Genomic DNA, 20,924 nt, shown 5'->3' on the forward strand with positions numbered 1-20,924 from the left:
TCTTTTGTGTTGTGTCCTTGCCTGGTTTTGGTATCAGGGTAATGCTGGACTCATAGAATGTGTTTGGAAGAATTTCTTCCTCTTCTCTTTTTTGGTATTTTTTAAGGAGAAATTGTGTTAATTCTTTAAGTGTTTGGTAGAATTCAGCAGTGAAGCCATCTGGTCCTGGTCTCTTCTCTGATGGAAATCTTTGTATTACAGATTCAGTGTCATTAGTCTATTCAAATTTTCTATTTTTTCATGATTCAGTCTTAGTAAGGTGCATGTGAAGAGGAATTTGTCCCTTTCTACTAGATTATCAAATTTGTTGGCATAGAGTTGTTCATAATCATCTCTAATGATGTATATTCTTTTATTTCTGTGGTATTGGTTATAATACATCCCTTTTCATCTCTGATTTTATATACTGGGGTCTTCTCTCTCTTTTTCTTAGTCTAGCTAAGGATTTGTTTATTTTGTTTATCTTTTTGGAAAAACCAGATCTTTGTTTCATTGATTTTTTAAAATATTTTTTATCTCCATTTCATTTATGTCTTCTCTGATCATTATTATTTTTTCCTCCTCCTTTTTTGGGGGTTTAGTTTGTGCTTTCTTTTATAGTTCCTTGACATTTAGTAACTGGCTGTTTATCTGAAGTATTTCTACTTTTTTGATGCGGGCATTGATTGTTATACATTTCCCTCTTAGTACTGCTTTTGCTGTATCCAACAGGTTTTGGTAAGCTGTGTGCCCATTTTTATTTGTTTCAAGATTTTGTTTTATATTTCCTTCTTGATTTTCTCTTTGATCCATTGGCTATTAGAAAGTAAGCTGTTTAATTTTCTCATATTTGTATAGTTTCTGGAGATTTTCTTGTTATTATTCCCTAGTTTTAGTGCCTTGTGGTGAGAAAAGATAATACGATTTCAATGTTTAAAAATGTATTTAGACTTCTTTTGTGTCCTGGAGAATGTTCCATGTGCTGATGAGAAAAAATGTTTACTTGGCAGTTGCTGGATAGGAAGTTTTGTAGATGTCTGTTAGGTACACTTTAACTCTGATGTTTTCCTTGTTGATCTTTCCATTACTGAAAGTGGGTGTAAAGTCGCCAACTATTCTCATATTAGAATCCATCTCCCCTTAGGTCTATTAATACTTGATTTATGTATTTGGGTGCTTCAATATTGGGTCTATATATATTTAAAATTATTATTTTAATATATATAATATATATATTTAAAATTGTTATTTCCTCTTGCTGAATTGATTCATTTATCATTTGAGAGTGACCTTCCTTGTCTACTTTTATTGCTTTTGATTTAAAGTCTATTCTGTCAGATATTAGTATGGCTACTCTTGTTTTCCTTCAGATTCCACTTGCATGGGATATCTTATCCCATCACTTCACTTGCAGTGTGTGTGTCCTTAGAGGAGAAGTTAGATTCTTCTAAGTAACATAGAGTTGAGTCCTTTTTAAAAAATATGTAATTACTCTGTGTATTTTAATTGCAAAATTTAATCCCTTTACATGCAAGTTAATTATTGATAGGAAAAGTCTTATTATTTCCATTATGTAACTTGTTTTCTAATTTGGTAGTTCCTTCCTTTCTTTCTCTCTTTCTTCATTTCTTAAGTCTTCCATGGTAGTTAAGTGAATGACTCTAGTAGCACTTTTGGGATCCTTGCTTATATCTCTGGTTTGTCCATTTTAGATTTTTACTTTGTGGTTATCATGTGGCTTATAAATAATAATTGGATTATAACAAGTTATTTTGAAATAAGAGCAGCTTAACATGATAATAAAAATAAATGAGAAGATATATTAACAAGAAAACTTTCCAATTACATTCCATTTCCCCACATACTTGAAATCCCATTTTGAGTTTTTGAAATCCCATTTTATATCTTTCTATATCGTCTATCACTTAACATATAAATGTAGTTATTATTTTAAATTGTTTTAGTTTTTAGTCTTCATACTACATAGTACTTCATACTATATAGTTTCCATATCATTTCTACACTATTAAAGCATTTTGAGTTTGTTTATACAGTTATTATTACCAATGGATTTTACATCTTCCTATATTTTCTTCATACTCATTTAATGTCTCTTTCTTTTAGTTTGAAGAACTTTCTTTAGCATTTTTTGTAGAATAGGTCTAGTGGAGATATATTCTCTTAGCTTTTGTCTTGGAATGTCTTTATCCCTCCTTCATTTCTAAACAATAGCTTTGCTGGTACAGTATTCTCAACTGATGGATTTTTTTTTCACTCTTGCCTGGCCTATAAAGTTTCCAATGAGGCCAAATTGGGAAACCCTTATATGCTATTTGTTTCTTTTCACTTGTGGCCTTGAGAATTTTCTCTTTATCTGTGACAGTTTGCTTATAACATCTCTTTGGGTTGATTAGGTTTAGTAAATTTTAACAGGTGACATTAGACCTTCCTAGGTCAGGATATTTGTATCCTTTTCTTGCTTGGGATGTTTTCTATTATGGTTCTTTGAATAAGTTTTCTGTATTGCTTGCTTTCTCAAGTCCTTCTTGAACCCTAAAAACCCAAATATTTGCTCTTTTAATATGCAAAGTTCCCATAAGCTTTCTTCATTCCTCTTTATTTTTTCTTTTATCTCCTTCAACTGTGTATTTTCAAAACATCTATATTTGAGTTCATTAATTCTTTATTCTGTTTAATCTATCCTGTTATTGATGCTTTCTATAGTGTTTTTAAGTTTTTAATTCTCTGAAAGGTGTCCCATAGTGTTTATTACCTGGTCAGTTTCTGGTACCTTATGTTGATTATTAGGTGAAGTCATGGTTTTCTAAAAGCTCTTGATGCTCTTTGGCATGTAGCAACAACTGGGCATTAAAGGCAAGGTATTTATTCCAGTCTTCCTTAACTGGTTTTGTTTGTACCTGTCTTTCTAAGAAATTCTGAGCAAATTGCTTATTTTCTCCAAGTTTATAGTCACTAGCACTACTTCAGTACTAGAGGGCACCAAGGTTCATAACTGCCAGGTGTCTGCTGTTGGCATGTTTTCAATGTGTCAGTACTAGAAGACACTCCAAGCCTAGGTTTGCCCCACATAGATTGTTGGTGTATTATTGCTCAGAAAGGAACAGGGGAGTACCTAAAAAAGTAGCCTGTTCCCACAAGCTTCTCCCTGGTCCCAGGTTAGGACCAGATGCCTTGTCTGTAGTGCCAGTCTGTGTTCAGACACTGCAGGATTCTGTATGGCTCTAAGTAATATTACTGTAGATGGACCAGTCTGAGGCTCTGTCTCTCTTGTCAGCAACAATGCTGTGAAGTTGAGCCCCAAACCTACAAAGACCAGCACAACACTGAGTTGGAAACAAGGCTTATGTTGCTATGGACTGCCTGTTGTTGAGGTGAACTCAAGGCCTAAGATGGCAGCGCCCAGTCACAGATGATGTTAGCTGTAATAGAAGTCTGACCGATTGGAGCTGTGTGTCTTTTCCTGGCACTGGAGTTGTTCCAGAAGCTCCGAATTCAGGCAACCCTGAGAATGGGGTCAGTTAGGGTCTTCCCAGTGTTAGGTTTCACCAGCCCAGCACCAAGTTCCTTGGCAAAATCTTGTGTTTACTACCCTGTCCTATCCCAGTAAAAGGAGCCATGCATTATGATATGCTGCTCAAAGTTGGTAATGACAGTCCCTTTGCCACCTAGGCTAATGTTAAGTTGGGTCAGTCCTGGTTCTCACAGTCATCAGGACCTGCACGGTCTCAGGGTTGCAGTAGGGCCCACACTGCAGTTGGTGGTAATATAGGTCAAAACAAGTTTGTCCCATAGGGGCACAAGTCTCTGCTTGGTGCCAGAGTCTTTAAAGCCCCATCTGTGAGTACAGGCCTGATGATAGCCATGTTGCTCAAAACTGGGGGATGAGTGGTGGAGTCAGCCCCTCAGCCACCAAAACTGGTACTTAGCTAGTTTGCATCTGAGTCTTACAGGGGCCTGCACAGTCTTTGGAAGAAGGCGAGCATACCCAATACTACTCCAAGGCTGGAACTGATGCAGCCAAAACTCATCTGTTCCACCAATGCACAGGAGTCTGCCTGTTGCCAGAACGAGTCTAGGGGCTCTGTCTTCGAGGACTAACCTGTGTATGGCTCCTAGTTTCTACTGGGTGCTTGACCTCACTGTGACAGGCTCAGTACCAGGCTCAGAATCAAAACCCTGGGATAACTCTCATGCCCTGCTCCCCAGCAATTCTGATCCCCATTCCACAGCATGAGGTTGGAGGAGGGTGGTAGCAGGAATCCAGCACCTGACCCAACACAGTTCCGGTGCTCAGTCTATGGTATTGACCTCTTTGCAGGGCTGGTGAGGCTTTGCCCAGCACTGTCATAGGCCTGGTTTCAAGTCTAATGCCTGGACTTAATTCATTCTCCCTTCCTCAAGTACAAAACATCTCCTTCCATGCCCACTCCTTGGAGTTGAAGGAGGGTTAACTCAAACCACTCCTTCCTTCATGCCTCCTTCAATGCTTTTCATTTTTGTATACTAAAAGCATGTACTGTGGTCTCTCACCTGATTTTCTTAGCTCTTATGGAGATAGTGTGTTACATGAATTGCTCATTGGACTTGTGTCTGTGAGGGGAGATTGAGGGAGGATCTTAGCCGCCATCTTGCTCTGCCTCTACTCAAATTATTTTTAAATGTAGTCTGTTTATTCTTATTTAAAATAACATAGATAACCTTCCTCTAACCTTTGTTTACAGTAACTTGCTTTTCCAAAGAGTCGAGTGCTTTTCTTGGCTTCCTTTTGTGGTCCTTTGCCTCCCATCATCTGACTATTCTGAAGAATTACTTTTCTGGATAATATCCAAGTCTATAAGACATCCCATGAGATGCAAACACCTGTGCAAAGTAGTTCAGACTTGGACCTATTTGTAGTAAATGTTTAGTTGGTCTTTTTTTGCTCTCACATCATGGGTTAGCTTTCTGTCTGTAGGGAATAGTCCACAGCAATTCTTAAGTTTCTTTTTGGAACATGGTTCTCAAACTCAATCCATTATGGAGATCCCCAAGGAGCTTATTAGAAATAAATTCCTGGTCCCAACCTTATACAGACATTCAATCAGAATCTCTGGGATAGATCCTGGGGAAGTGTATCCTTATCAAGATCTCCAGGTAATTCTGATGATAAATCAAGTTTAGAAAGCATGATCCCAGAATCACTTAAATTATTTTCTCTTAAATGTGCTGTCTTACACTAATCCACATGGATACTCATTTACAATTTTTCCTGCCAACTTACCCTGTGTTGAGAGTACTTTTTGGGATGTATTCCTTTAGAAACGCTGTTCATCACTTTGCATTCTCTATATTATAAAAGCAGTCCCATATGGGAAATCCTGCTGACAGATTGCTCTCTCTTGGGGTGCATGTGTTTATCCCCACCCATTACTACAGTTTCAAGTATTGCATTCTTGATGAAACAATCACCTGGTGGACGAGTTCAATGGGGGAAAGTATTGACATGAGCTAAAGGCAGAAACATGGGATGGAGTTTGATATCTTGTGTTCTCCAAGCTTTTGAACGTTTATGCAAAAATTCCACTCTTTAAGATATGCAAACTAGACCACCCTTCAAAGAAGGGATGAAAGGAATAGCTGTTCCTGTCCTTAAGTTTGAATATTTTAAGGGAATCTTCCTGCATCTCTCCAACCAGAGTAGATCATTTGTGGTAGATGCATAAGAACCCAGTTTTCCTTGGAACATCAACATAGAGGTTTATATCCTCCTTAAGACAAATCACAAGATCCAGCTCACTCTAGAATACCGAAGTCCATTCCCATGTTTGTAATCACTTACCTTGTCCATCTGTTTTCTTCCCGGGGAAGTCTTTTGAGTCGACAGATGCAATTGAACCCCTATTCTTTCAGTAACGATGACACCAATTTCAGAAGTGGCATTCTGTTCAGCATCCTTCAGGTCTTAAAAGTTGTTAGCATTTTTAGTAGCAATGAAGGGAGCAGAGAACATGTTCACCAAGGTTTTGACTTGACAGCGCAGGGGCATCTTATTGGCCACTCATCAGACTCGAGTTGTTAACTGGCCAGACCAAAGCAGTTAACATGTGATTGTCACTCTCACTGGCTCTTACTCCTCTCATCAGACAAGTCAAGCAACTAGAAGTCCATGTGCATTCGGTCCTGTGGTCAGTCATCTAAAAAGCCCTTCAGAATAGTAAACAGACATTCTGTTCCTCTGCAGCTAAATACACAAAGCACGGAGCAGTGAGGCGTAGCTCGTGGCAAGCTTGAAGTCCTCCACCATCATTGATACACCTCCAGCAGCTTCAAATCAGTGACTGAATTCTCCTGGAAAAATTCTAATCCTTAAGTAGAAAGAATAATCAGACCAGACTCAGCATGAGTCATGGAAAATTTTAATTTAGGGAGAGAAGAAACGGAAGGCTTTAAAGTGAGAGAACAGACTGAAAGGCAGGTAAGAGAACAGAGGGATGAGACCTAGATGGCAGGTGCTTCCCTCTCCAAAAGAATCGGTTGATGGGGCACAAATATGAAGACTGTTTCCTTCTTTCCTGAAGTTGGGCTCCCCAGAAGTGGACACTGATACAGCAACTTACATATTTTCAAAAGGCGTGTTTCAAGCGGGAAGGGAGTGGAAGACAATACAACCAGGAATGTGATGGGGGCAGGGCCTTCACCTCAACCTGAGGCTGCCAGGGAGCTCTGAAATGTCAGGGACCTGCCTCTTGGCAAGGGACGTGGGACTTTGTCAGTCATTGGCTTGGGGCTGTGGGATTGTCAAGCAGGGTGGTGATGGAGGGTAAACTCCAGGCACTTCCCAGACCTTGCTAGGACAGAAAAGGGGCCCTAGGCAAAGGGCTCAAAGGTAACTCTGAAGAGAGTTGCAGGAATGAGGTCACTAGAAGAAAGCACAAGCACCCTGTAACCCTGATGGCATCCAAGGCATCTAAGGTCATCTGAGTAGACAGCTGGCAACATGTGCCACGGCCTGTTTTCCTCTCTGCCACTGACCGATCCAAAGGAAAAGCAGATTACCTAGGCAAGAAAAAACTATTTATCGATTCACATAGTATTTACAGAGCAACTACTATATGCGCCTTTCCTTGTACTAAGTGCTTGGATTTGAAAAATGAGTGGTTTTCCCTTTTGAACCATTATCAACTTATATATCAAACATTATGAGAATAAATTCCAAAGCAAGACTGGTGAATTGAGGAGCATGAGGAACACCAAGCCTCAGATATATAAAGAACTTGAAAAATAGAATTGACTTCATAAGAGAGTAAATCAGTTAATACTTATTTGATGACTTAAAGAGGCAGTGTTTTTAAAATTCAAAACAGAAGCAATTAAATAAAAAAAGTAACTGCTTCATTGATCCATAACAAATTAACATAGGCTGCAATGCACAAAGCCTCATTTTACAATAGAAACCAAGTAGAGCGTAGGATTTGATCCAAGTTCTGGTGCTTGACTCCCGTGAGGAGCAGGGAAGAGCTAGCTCAGCTACCTGGATGTGTGTCTCTGACGGGATGGAGGGCAGCAGGAAGGCAACCATGCCTAGAATAGAGCAGAAATGACAACCCCAGGGAAACCCAGTAGCAGAAGGGGAGCCTTTTCCTCATCCATCAAGAGTTAGCTGTGAATGGATACAGTGGAATATTGTTTACCCCTAACTTCATATGCTCTAATCAGAAGCTCCAATCTTCTGTGCTGTCTATTAAAAGTTGCAGATATTTCAACGATCAATCACTTTCAAACATTAGTAACTTTTGTTAACAAATTCTGAACTATTTAGTTTCCATAGGTGGGAGATAATGCAAAGGATATATGTGAATAATATGTATGATTACACACATATATCAGTGGTACATACACATACCAGTGATAAACCAAACCTGGAACAATGAAAGATGAACTTGTCACATGAGCTCAGAGAAGTGGGGTAGAAAAAGCAGAGAATATTTAAGACTTGGATTCAGCTAGAACTACCATCTGATCCATCTAGTGAGTACATATCTAAAGAAATTGAAATCAATGTGCAAGAGAGACATCTTCATCTTCATGTTTTGTTCAGCACTGTTCACAACAGGCAAGATATGGAATCAACCTAATGTACTTCAACAGATAATGAATATGTACACACAATGAAATATTATTCAGTCATAAAAAGGATGACATTTTGTCATTTTCAACAATGTGGATGGAACTGGAAGATATTATGTATGCTAAGTGAAATGAGTCAGGCAGAGAAAATAAATGCTGCATGTTCTCCTTTATACATGGAAACTAAAAATATTGACCTCATAGAAGTAGAGAGTAAAGTAGTGGTTCCCGGAGCCTGAGAAGGGTACAGGGGATGAGAGATGGGAGAAAGTACAGGGGTACAGGGGCATAGAAGAACAGGAACGATAACTTCTAACATTCTTTAGCAGAGCAGGCTTACTGTGGTTGATAACAATGGGCTGTATCCCAGCACAAAGAACTGACAAATGTCTGAGATATTAAATATGTCAGTTACCCTGATCTAATCATTACGCATTGCATACACATATTGTCACATTGTTCCTCATAAATATGAACATTTATTATGTGCCAAATAAACACAAAAAGATGTATTTTTAAAAATACAGATTCAGGAGCACATCTCCAATAGACTGAGTTCAAGGGTGAAGTCCATGCCTTGTTCATTTCTGGGTTCTCATTTTAGGATCTGAAACAGAGCTTTGCAGTTTTGCACATGTGGGCAGAATTGAAGGAAGGGGAGTTGGAGAGGGCGGTGAGCTACTACTGTACCTCCCAGGGCTGCCACCATATCAAACCTAACTCCTTAGCTAGAGAGTTCAGCTGTCCAGCCTCCCGCTCCAATTCAACTGTCTAGTTTTTTCTCCCAAGGTTCTTTTAATAGAGTAAAACAGAACGCATATTGGGAATTGTAATATTTCTGTATGGTAAGTGCAAACTTCAGTTCACACTTGAAATACACCGCCCAAATTGAATAGTATCTTTATTTTTTATTTTTTTGAACCAGCGATTGAACCCAGGGGTGCTTAACCACCGAGACACATCCCCAGCCCTTTTTTGTATTTTATTTAGAGACAGGATCTTGCTGAGTTGCTTAGGGCCTTGCTAAGTTGCTGAGGTTGGCTTTGAAGTTATGATCCTTCTGTCTCAGCCTCCCAAGCCACAGGGATTACAGACATGTGCCACTGCACCCAGCTAAATAGTATCTTTAAAACTGAATTTTTTTTCAAAATTTTTTTTCTTTTCAAGTAAAATGTGGGTCTCAACAAAATAAAATATTATATAAATGGAATGATTTCATAATTGCCCAAAATGTACATTTTGCAGGTGTTTTGATTTTATAAGATTCATTTATTAGTTACTACAATGTTACTATTAATTACAATGCATACATATTTTCTCCTTTTGTAAAAATACCTTGGTATACTTTAAAAGTATTAATTACTTCTTTTATATAATGATATTTTAATTTATTTTTTAAAAATTCTTTTCACTGACATAATAATATATAAAAATCTAACAAAAGAGTATTAAACCATTAAAGTTGTTATTGTTTATTGTCGTTGTATAGGATCAGTCTATCTTAGCTAAGCCGTCTTGCTTTCATAGATACTCGACATCTGTGACCCAGAATGCTCCAGTAAGTCTCCAGTGGTCAGTAGACAAAATAACAGAGGAGCTTGGAAATCTGGGTAAGACAGATCCGGATTGAACATCTAGTTTCCCTTTGGTTCAAGAGGCATGTGGATGGAGAAAGTGGGCATTAGAGACCAAGCGGGAGAGTGAGGCACGGTTCTAACCTGCTTCACCACGGCCACTGAGTCTTCATTTAATTGCCACTGAGACCAGAGGAGGAGATATTCCCTCTCCTCCGAATTCACGCAATTCCTATGCTCCAACCATTGCATCCTCACTCACATACACTTTAGAGGAAGGAAGAAAGGAAAGGATGGAAGGGGAAAAAATAGTTCCTTCTCCTTCAGCAATAGGATAATCTTTCCCACAAGATCCCTGCCCCCAGCTGTGTTTTCTTTATATTTACTTGTTTAGAACAGGGTCACGTGCCCACTTTTAGACATAGCATGACTCATCATTGGCATTTTTAGTTGAAATCACTGTTCAGACAAACTGATGTTCTTTCAGGAAGAAATATGAGTGACCAGCTGATGGGTAAAAGGTGAATGATGACCATCACTCATGTCTTGAATTAGGTTTTACTAAATTACACCTCTTCTCTCCAAACCCAAGCTCGACCTTAGACTGGATTGCAAATGCAACATTTGTGATCCCACAGTTTTCTTCAAAGTGGACATCTCAGTAGACTTGCTGCCATGAGAAAATCTAATTGTTCGTTCTCATCAGCCACATCTTCTGGGCTGGGAAGCACTCTGACTGTCCCGAATGTCAAGGTGGACCTTGTGCCTGCTCAAGGCAGCTGATGATTGTTTCAGTCAATGGAAAGGGTCAAATATCATCCTCTCATGGTTTTCACTCCTAGCAAATTTTCTCCCATGGTCAAGGTGGCAAGTATTTCATTCAGTGGGCTGGACGCAATAAAAGGCAAAAAGATGACAATTTTTTTTTGTTTGTTTGGGGTACTGGGGATTGAACTCGGGGCACTCAACCACTGAGTCGCATCCCCAGCCCTATTTTGTATTTGATTTAGAAACAGGCTGTCACTGAATTGCTTAGTGCCTCACTTTCGCTGAGGCTGGCTTTGAAATGGAGATCCTCCTGCCTCAACCTCCCAAGCGGCTAGGATTACAGGTGTGTGCCACCACGCCTGGCAAATGACAAAAGTATCACAAACAAATTAATCTCTGGATGGATCAGTTTTCTTACTTTTAATGAAATTGTCTAATTTAGTGATGATTATACAGGTATGGAAATTTGAGTTATGTCCTTAATAGTCAGTCTTTCTAGTTCCTCCTTTCTTCATAAGCTTCACTTGTTCGAAAACTTTAAATGGTAAAGTGAAATGAAAGGAATCAAATCACTGTTTTCTTTTTTAAAGTCTCTCTCTTCTTGATAGTATGAAAGTGTTATAAGGATGATCACTTACTTCTTACTGAGGGTGGTGGGTGCTCCATTTGGCCTTTTACAAATACTGTAAGTCTGTATAACAATTATATAATTATTGTTAATATTTTATATAATAGAAACCTAAAATTCAGATTTTAAGTGATTTTTTCAGGGTCATCCACAGAGCACAGAATTCAGATTTTTCTGATTCCAGAATGATGCCTGTATTCCCCATCACCAGCCAACCCTCCTTCCTTTGATGCTCATGGCCACACCTAATATGCTCATCAAGTCTCTAAAGTCCACGGAATTTTTAAAAATACATCACTCACTAGTTTTGTCTCAGGTTTTTAGCAAAGTGGCCATTCCCACTTGGCTGAGACATTTATGGAAAGCATGTGAAATTATTTATCTTTCTTTTTCCCATCATTCTTTAGGACCAGAGACACTCACATCTAGCTCAGTAAATAAACACGAGAAAGAATAAACACACATCAAGCAGATGGATTAACAGACCAATCCTGTGGCCAAGGAGAGGATTTCCTCCCTTTCCTTTGTTGGTCTAATAAGCAAGGTGTGTGCCAACAGATTTTATAAGCACCTGAGAACAGCAATGACAAGTAGCCACTGAGTTCACAGAAGTACAGGTGGTTTCGACATTTCCCCAAGGAGTTGGCCAGGAGGGCCATCATGACAGGTCCACTTCAGATGGAGGAGAAGAGTGAGGAGGATCATCGGGCTCTGCTCAACCAAGGAGAGGAGAATGAACTGGTGAGTCTTCCCTTCTTTTTATTAGTTTTCTCAAAGCACCCAAGGCCGTGGGCCAGGGCTACTGTTTTCAGTTACAGTAGAGGATAAACTGTAGTAGTACCAATGGTGGTGGTTCTATACCTGGAAAGGTCGGTGTCTGGTAAAGCGTCATGAGAGCCGCAGGGCAGATTTTGTTTTTAGAGAACCTTCAGGAGCTGAAAAAGTATTTGGATGGTAGAGTTTTGCCATCTTCATATGCGGTGGACCGTGGGAAGCTTCCTCAGCCTTTCTGCGGAGTCATTGTGGTGACTTCTCACATGTGCACACTGAGGTGTCCCCCCCTTGTCATCTGGGTCACCATGTAATTTGGACACACTTTGGTGAGAACGGAAATGCTTTATTTTCTTATTCTCTTGTTTTTGGTGTGTCTGCAGGACCTGGGCTCAGGGTACTTTGGGCCAAAGTCATGCTTTTTACTAAAACCAAGAGAGGTTTTAAGCACCTGGTGCTGCAGAAGAAGTTAATACAGAGCCTGGGACTTTAGCACATACTTAAAAAAAAAAATCCTCACATCTTCAGTTCTTTTTTCCCCACAAAACATATAAAAATCTTGAAAAATAATTATTAAGAATTTGAAATCTCTGACAGTGTCTACTTGGTGTTGAGGAGTTTGCATTTATGGTTTAATTTAATCCTCAGAATTCAGTAAAGAAGGAACTAATCCTATTTCATAGAAAAGAAATCTGAGACCAGGGAGGTTAGGTAACTTGCCCAAGGTCATTAGCCCGCATGGGGCAGGCTTGGAATCCAGCCCACTCCTTGGCTTTTACAGCCCTGCCCACACTACAATAGTGTCTCTAGCTGGGCAATGAAGAGAGAGAGAGGAAGAGAAAGAAGAAGGAGAATGCCAGGGGCTGAAAAGATTCAAGGGGATCCTGTTTACATATTAGAAGGGTGTCAGGTGTCAGTTTCCTCTCGGTTCCCTGGTTTCCTTTGAGAGCTGTGGGAAATCCATACCTGCTCTTCCTATTCTTGTTTGTTGATCTAAGGAAAATAAGTGATTATATCTACAGTTGTGCTGTCCAATAAGGTAGCCACTGGCCACCTGAGGCTCCTGAGTTCTAGAAAAGTAACTGATCCAAATTGAAATGTGCTGTATGTGTAAAATTCATACTTGATTTTGAAGACTTACTAAAAATATGTAAAATATCCTACTAATAATTTTCATATTGTTTACACGTTGAAATGCCAACACTTTAGCTGGATTGGGTTGAATAGAATATATTATGAAAATTAATTCCAGACGATTCCTTTTACTTCTTTAATGTGGCTACTAGGAATTTTAAAATTACAAACATGGACCATATTTATGCATAATTGTACCACATTGAGCTCCATAATGGAACAGTGCTTAAAAATCTTAAGGCCGAGGGGCTGGAAAAAATTAAAATCAATTGGCCTGAATTTGCTGAGGGACAGCGATCAGACATGAGGTTTTCTGAACATAGAGATGAGTGATCTTGAAAACCTTATGTAGTTCTTGGCTCTTCTCTAAGGAGGTGCTGTGTTTGCAAAGCTGATAGTCCAGTACTTTAATTCTGCCAAATCACAGGGAGGACATGGGTATCAAAGGATTAAGTAATGGAACATGTGCTACAGTTTTCTTCTTTTTTGTGGATGATCAAACCCTTCTAGACTTCTAGACTTCCCAGCAAAAGGCTCTCTTTGCAGTTCAGTCATGTTCACCTCACACTGCCAGGGAATTCTGGGGAGGGGAGGGTTGGCTGTGGAATTCTTTCATTGATCTTACTTCTGGGCAGAGAGCACAGAGGCAAATCTTATTCCAGTTGTTCTAGTAATCCTGAGGGTCAGGCAGGTCTGGTGGGATAAGTACACAAACTGAAGAGGAAGCTATGACTTAGCTCTAGGCCATTGTTGTCCTGCAAGTCAACAGCCTGATGTTGTCAGACCTAGGCTTTCAAAAGGAAGCTGGAAATTTGGATTTTTGTGTGAAATAGCCTGATTATAAATTTGGAAATAAGTCTAAAAAAAATAATAATCAGTAGGTCAAAGCAAACCCGAGCATAGCTTAGTTCCTACCTTGGGGGCCGACACTGTGTGACTTATAGGTTCTCCCCACTTGCCCTTCCTTTCCTAAAAGTTCCTCGTGGCATTCATCATTTCGAGTTAACAGTTGTGATCGTGTGAAAGGATTTGAGGTGAAAGCTAGACACTGTTATAGTGAATAATGGATTCCTTCAATCAAACAGCCAGCAGAACCCAGGTGGATGGGGAAGAACTGTGAACTATTCTAGAGCAATCTTGGGTCATTTTGATGAGTTCAGCACAGATATAAAGCAGAGCATTGACCTGACAGTTGACTGTATTATCATTTCCCTCTCCTGTTCCAGGCCCTAAATCCTCTGGCAGGGTGGGCTGATGCCCCTTGACAATCAGTGTTCCATTCCACCTGTACAACGGCTGGGGCAACAGACACCCTCTCTTTCCAGGCCTCTACTGACCTTCCCAACCAGCTTCCACCCACCTCTTACCCACCTCACTACAGTTCAGTTCTAATAGGTTCTCTTCCTTCACCTTTTTCCTAAAAATTTACCCGATCTAGGGATATCCCTCAGCCCCTTCAATCACAGGCAGTTTTTCTCATCTTCTCTTGAGATCCTCTCATGACCCACAAGTTCACTGCCAAACAAGAGGACCCTTCACAGCACAGACCCCAATGAGCCCAGAGCCTTCAGGCTACCTGGCACAAGCCTATAAAATGGGATTTGAATACAGGATGACCTGGATTTGAATTTTAGTTCAGTTAGGCCAATTAGCTAACCTGATGGGAATGGTAAAAGTTACTATTTGATATTGGACTGAGGATTAAATAAAGTGACATAGATTTTCCAGAAGAGTCTTCTGTAGAACAATATTATTAATCTGTTACATAAAAGTCTCCTTTTTCTCCTTCTCACTTAGGCTTGAGAAATACCAGGTGGGCAGAAATATATTACAAGTTCTTAGTGAAACTTTAAGGAGGCTTTCTCCCCCTTGCTATGTTCCTTACACTTATGATTTAGGGGAACCCTCCCACTGCTTATACATGAGAGTGTGTGCGCATGCACACATGGATTCTCTCCTGATTACTGTTCCATGGACCCTCCCAGGAGAGGTCAGAATGTTCTCAGTGATTGATAGGTATTGATAGGTATTCTTTTGTCATTGTTACCCTTCTGGGGGAAAGATCCCATCTGTACTCAGCCAGGATGTCCAGAGCACACTATGTGCATATCAGCTTCTGCTTCAGGGTTCTCTGGACATGTGCCTCCTGCACCTACTTTCTGAGGATGGTCTTTCTGGGCTTGCCACAGCCACAAGTGTTGCTTTACCCCTATCCTTTGTAAAACTCAGTCATTCAGTCTGTGACCACAGTGCCTAGATGTGCAAATTTCAAAAGGGAGCAGTCCTCAAAGAAAAGAGCCACTTAGTGTGGAGGACATAGGAGCAATAGAAAGGCATCTTGCTTCATGGTAATTTTCTCCAGACAACTTGTAGAGGTGCCCCAAATCCTAAGAGAACAGATCTGGGTTTTAGTCAAGGCTTTGCTGCTAACCATGCCACTGTGGAAACCTTTTTGAACCTTGCTGGTTGCCTAAAAATAATTCTGCTTACCCTCCTGATTCATAATTTCTGTGAAAGTCATATACAAAATATGGAAAGCACTATGGAAAATAAAGGGTTCATTCACACTGCATTTGTGATGTGCAAGTTGAAATGTGCAGGCATAACTACAGGAGGTGGAACTGGTGTTGAGCACCTTTCCCTCTCTCTGATTAAAATGTGGGGAATGATAATTGCTGGAGTCCCACCATTACAAAAGCAATATGTGAAGAGTTGGCAAAAGAAATCAGAAAATTTGAACATCTAGATTATTTCATATCAAGTTATCTGTTCATTCTCCTTCATTAAAGCTCCCCCCAAAATAAAAAAAAACCCAAAAGAATTAATAATGAAAAGTGAAAATTGAAATAGAAAAGTCAGCCCTATTGGTTCTCTCCTGTCTCCTGTCAACATTTATATTAACAACTTGGATGAAGTCAAACCTATCAATCTTCAACTGACACTAGCTGTGAGGGAGAGATAAGAATATAGGTGATAGAATCAAGATTTAAACATTTCTCTAGGCTGGATTGTGGGAGAGAAATTGGTAGGATGCAGTAAAACAGACCTCACTGTTTGAATTCTTGTTTTAAATTATTATTAAAATAGAAGATGAGATAATCAGTAACTTGGGCTTGTAGCTGTACCTGAAAAAGTCATTGAAGTGCTTGATTTGATTATGGCTGGATTTTAGTTGCCAGGGTGAGGTAGCTATTAAAAATATTAGTCCTGGAAGGACTTAATGGAAGCCTGTTTGGCAGACTAGAAGAAATTTTAAAAAAATAGTTCTGCTGTAATCTGTACTTTTAAGGAAAAAAAAAATCTATGAAATTTTGTTCATTCTGAAACATACTCTCTGAGAAATTGCAAGAATTAATGATGTATTCGGTGGGATGTCTGTAAGATATCACAATTTGTGGTCATTGCCATTCAACAGTTGAGTGACTGACATGGAGCACAGCATAGAGGTTGGCAGGTTTGGAAGACCTTCCTAACCTCTGTGGTGGAAGAATCTCATACAAACCTGTGCCAATGACCTTGTGTACCCTGTGGATTCTCCTCCAGTTGACTGGGGCAGAACCTGAATATGATATACTATCTTCTACAATTATGCTATGTCATATAGAAAAGGGGATTTTTCATGTACTTAGCAGAGGTCATCCAAAGGGAGACTGGGTAGATCTGGCTGAAGAAGGTGAACCCTTTAAAGAGACTGGGCCTTTCCTGAAACTAGAAATATTTAAAGCATGGGAGTGATTTGATGCAAGGGAAGCTCTCCATTGCTTTTCTGAAGATGGAGGGTGCAGTGGGGCAGGTAAGTGTTCTCTAGGAACTGAGAATAACTTCCAGATGCCAACCAACAAGAGAATGGAACCTTGGTCCTGAAGCTACAAGGTGCTAATCCTGCCAACAATCATGTGAGCCTGAGTGAGATTCCTGAGCATCAGAAGAAACACAGTCAAGGGGGACCTTGATTTCTGTCTTGTGAGACTCTTACTGAAGACTCAACTAGCTAGACTCCCAACCCACAGAAACTGTGAAATATTAAATTTGTGTTGTTTTAAGCTGCTAAGTTTACTCTGTAGTGATAGAAAACTAATACACATCACGTCTGATCAGTAAGAGGATGAACAGCCCAGGGAAGTGTTGAGAAGCCTCTCTTAATCAGACAATAGATGCTCATCTGCCAAGAGTGGTATACAGCTCCTTTTTCACAGCAAGGAATTTGAACAAATAATCTCTAAGACCACTTCCTGGTCAATGATATTCTTGCTTCACAAATGCTTTTTAACAGCACAAGTCATATTGTCCTATGACTCAATATGGGACAAATTCAGGTTCCAGAAATTGTCCCTGCTAATCAGTCCAAGCATCTCATTACCTTCTGATCTGCTGTTACAACACTCTAGCCATTAGGCTCACCAAACAAGGGTTCTTAGTTGCACTTCAACTTGCAGGAAGACCATATGTTAGCACTGTTATTATGACAGTACTGACTGACAGTATGTAATGCCTAGAGTGATAATAAGTTCGACTCTTTAGTATTGGGTTGATTCACACTGCTGGAGGGTGAAGGGTTTTTCTTGCTCCAGAAAGAAAATGCAAGGAGGAAAATGTAATAGATTGAATTATTTAAGAATTCTCTTGAACTTTTTCAAGATTTGGGTTTTTGTTCTGTAAAAAATAATTTATCAATATTAATAATATTTATTTTAGTAAGTAATAAAGCCACCTCATAGGATTACTATGAGGGTTGAATGATACCTAAGTACTCAAGAAAGACTTATTACCAAATGTAGGCACAAGTGAAAGTGATCCAGGACATCTTTTCCCTACTTGAGGGACACTCATGGAATGAGTGCTAAGTATAATGTGTGACAGTATGACAAACAATGCTTGGAATTTAGTCATAACTAGCATAAGTTACTACATGTAGCCAAACAGTAATAGAAGTTTGAGGAATAATGACTGTACTGACATGATCCAGCTACTGGAATAATAGTACCCTCACATTAAAGAGATGAACTTCGGTGTGTTGGCAGAAGTAGAGATGAGAGCTTGGAGAATATTCTAGCATCTAAAATGTAAAGGAATACCATTTAACAGGTCCAGATAGAGGAAGCAAAGAGTAGATTGTCAATAATAAATAGGATGGTGCTGTGATTGTAGCTGAAAAAAGAAAGAAAGAAGACAAAACACAACACAATCTAGTTTCACAGAAGGCCACAAAGGTAGGATCTCCTTGGCGATGATTAAAGTCCCAAGTTTGAGGCCTGATAGGAAGAGGGAACTTTCTCTAAGGCTATTGGAACATTCTTTGCCCATGGCAGAGCCCAATGTGTCATAGCAAAGAAAACAATAAAAACAACAAAACACAACTGGCATTACCATTTACAGAAGTAATTTTATGTTCAAGAGTTATTTTTGTTATGTATTGATAGAATGAATAAATTTGTAACTTTGTGCCATGAGATTCTTAGATCAAGTGGAAGTGTCATGCACTGCAAACTAAAATATCCATTAAGAATGATTTGACTCACACAGCACTATACCTGTAGTGGTGAGTACTCAACAAATATATTTTAAATGCTTTTATTAGTGCATTTTAGTTATACATATCATTTGGGTTCATTTTGACATAATCATACAAGCATGGAATGTAATTTACTCTGGAGTCCCCAGTGCCCTCTCTTTCCTTTCCCCTTCCATCCCCCATCCCACTTCCTGAGCCCTACTGGTCTTCCTTCTATTTATTTGTTGTTTCATTTTGAATTGGTGCTTTATAAATATACATAAAGGTGTAATTCACTGTGGTATTATTTATACATGTACATAGTGTAATTTTTCAACAAATAATTTAAAAGGCTATACACATGAACAGAGAGCATAGGAATAAAAGGATTTGCAAGAACTAAAAAAGACTTTGTTCACAAGAGCAGTCTTGCATAAATGCTAGTGCTCTAGATAAAATGAAAATTCAACAACTGGGAATGATCCCAGAGGATGGTCCCACAAGACTAAGAGGATTCCACCAAAAGAGAGTTTTGGAAAGAAATGATGAATCTTAGTCCATCTCTGATGGCAGGTATAGGAGTTAGCTATAAGGAATTTAAGAAAAAGATTTAAAATGCTTCTTATGGGCCAGTACTTCATGTATTTCTCATTTAATTCCTGTGAAGTAGTCACACAGATATCCATTCTGCAATGGGGAAACAGGGCTCAGTTAGGTAACATACAGAAGCATCAAAATAGGATGCTCTCCTACATCACTCTAGTACATTGATTTCTCTTTCCTCCTGTATGAGTAAAGAATGATTGCACTGGTGTGTGTGTGTGTGTGTGTGTGTGTATGTGTGTGTGTGTGTGTGTGTGTGTGTGTTATTGCATATACAGTTACTACATTTAGCTACTTTTTAAATTAATTTCATGTTTATCCTCAATTCCTTCTCTCCAGTTTCAAAGGTAAGCAGTTTTTCAGGGATGGGGTGACTTGACATCAATTTTGACAACAGGTACTTTTTGGGAAAAGCAAAATTTTAATTTAAGCCATTCATTCAATCACTGTTAGAAGTGGAATTTATTGCCTTTTGGTCAGATCATTTCATAATGAGTCCAAAGGATTTAACCACTTCTAATTCACTAAAATTTAGCTGAATTGTGTTTTACCCAAGATAATACTAACTCTTAACACATATTGAGTGCTCAAAATGTTTCAGGAACTATGTTAAATGTTTCCTATGTATTATCTTATTAGTTTCTCACATCCACCCTAGAGAACAGATAGTGTTATTCCCATCTATGGAGCAGAAATTGTGGCATCAGAAGTCAAGTGGATTACCCCAAACCATATATCCAGTATAGTGGTGGAGGTATGATTTGAACTTGACTTTTTCATGCCATGTCTCCAGCTTTTAACTACTGCATCAAACTACTTCCACTGCATTTTATAACCAGCCACATTTTTTCACATGAGAATTCCAAAGTTGAGAAAATTTATTTTTTATTTTTTATTTTTTTTGTCATCAGGAAAAAAATATCATTCTTATTTTAAAAAAATTTATTGTAAACAAATAGGGTACATCTTGTTTCTCTGTTTGTACATGAAGTAGAGGCATACCATTTGTGTAATCATACATTTACATAGGGTAATGGTGTTTGATTCATTCTGTTATTTTTTCCCTTCCTGCCACCCCTCCCACCCCTCTTTTCCCTCTATACAGTTCCTCCTTCCTCCATTCTTGCCTCCCTCCCACCCCCCATTATGTATCATCATCCGCTTATCAGCGAGATCATTCTTCCTTTGGTTTTTTGAGATTGGCTTATATCACTTAGCATGGTATTCTCTAATTTCATCCATGTGCCTGCAAATGCCATAATTTTATTATTCTTTATGGCTAATATTCCATTATATATATGATATATATATATGATATATATATCACAGTTTCTTTATCCATTCATTTATTGAAGGGCATATAGGTTGGTTCCACAATCTGGCTATTGTGAATTGAGCAGCTATGAACATTGATGTGGCTGTATCTCTGTAGTGTGCTGATTTTAAGTCCTTTGGGTATAGGCCAAGGAGTGGGATACCTGGGTCAAATGGTGGTTCCATTCCAAGTTTTCTAAGGAATCGCCATATGCTTTTCCAGAGTGGCTGCACTAATTTGCAACCCCACCAGCAATGTATGAGTGTACCTTTTTCCCCATGTCCTTGCCAACACCTATTGTTTGTATTCTTGATAATCACCAATCTAATTGGGGTGAGATGGAATCTTAGGGTAGTTTTGATTTGCATTTCTCTTATTACTAGAGATGTTGAACATTTTTTCATATATCTATTGATTGCTTATAGATCTTCTTCTGTGAAGTGTCTGTTCATTTCCTTAGCCCATTGTCAACTGGGTTATTTGTATTCTTGGTGTAGAGTTTTTTGAGTTCTTTATATATTCTGGAAATTAGTG

General features: G+C 39.0%; 1 protein-coding gene across 2 annotated transcripts in view; it reads left to right on the top strand.

Annotated features, from left to right (window-relative positions):
• The first annotated feature begins 11,563 nt into the window (after positions 1-11,563).
• The window catches only part of ATP13A5 (ATPase 13A5), a 109,761-nt gene continuing 100,400 nt past the window's right edge, over positions 11,564-20,924 (top strand). For both annotated transcript variants that reach the window (XM_079155745.1, XM_079155746.1), the window contains exon 1: positions 11,564-11,817. In XM_079155745.1, the coding sequence (XP_079011871.1) occupies positions 11,737-11,817 (81 nt within the window). In that variant the 5' untranslated portion in view covers positions 11,564-11,736. The remainder of the gene's footprint in view (positions 11,818-20,924) is intronic.

Source organism: Sciurus vulgaris (assembly GCF_902686455.1).
Source record: "Sciurus vulgaris genome assembly, chromosome: 10".
In the NCBI taxonomy this organism is placed as follows: domain Eukaryota; kingdom Metazoa; phylum Chordata; class Mammalia; order Rodentia; family Sciuridae; genus Sciurus; species Sciurus vulgaris.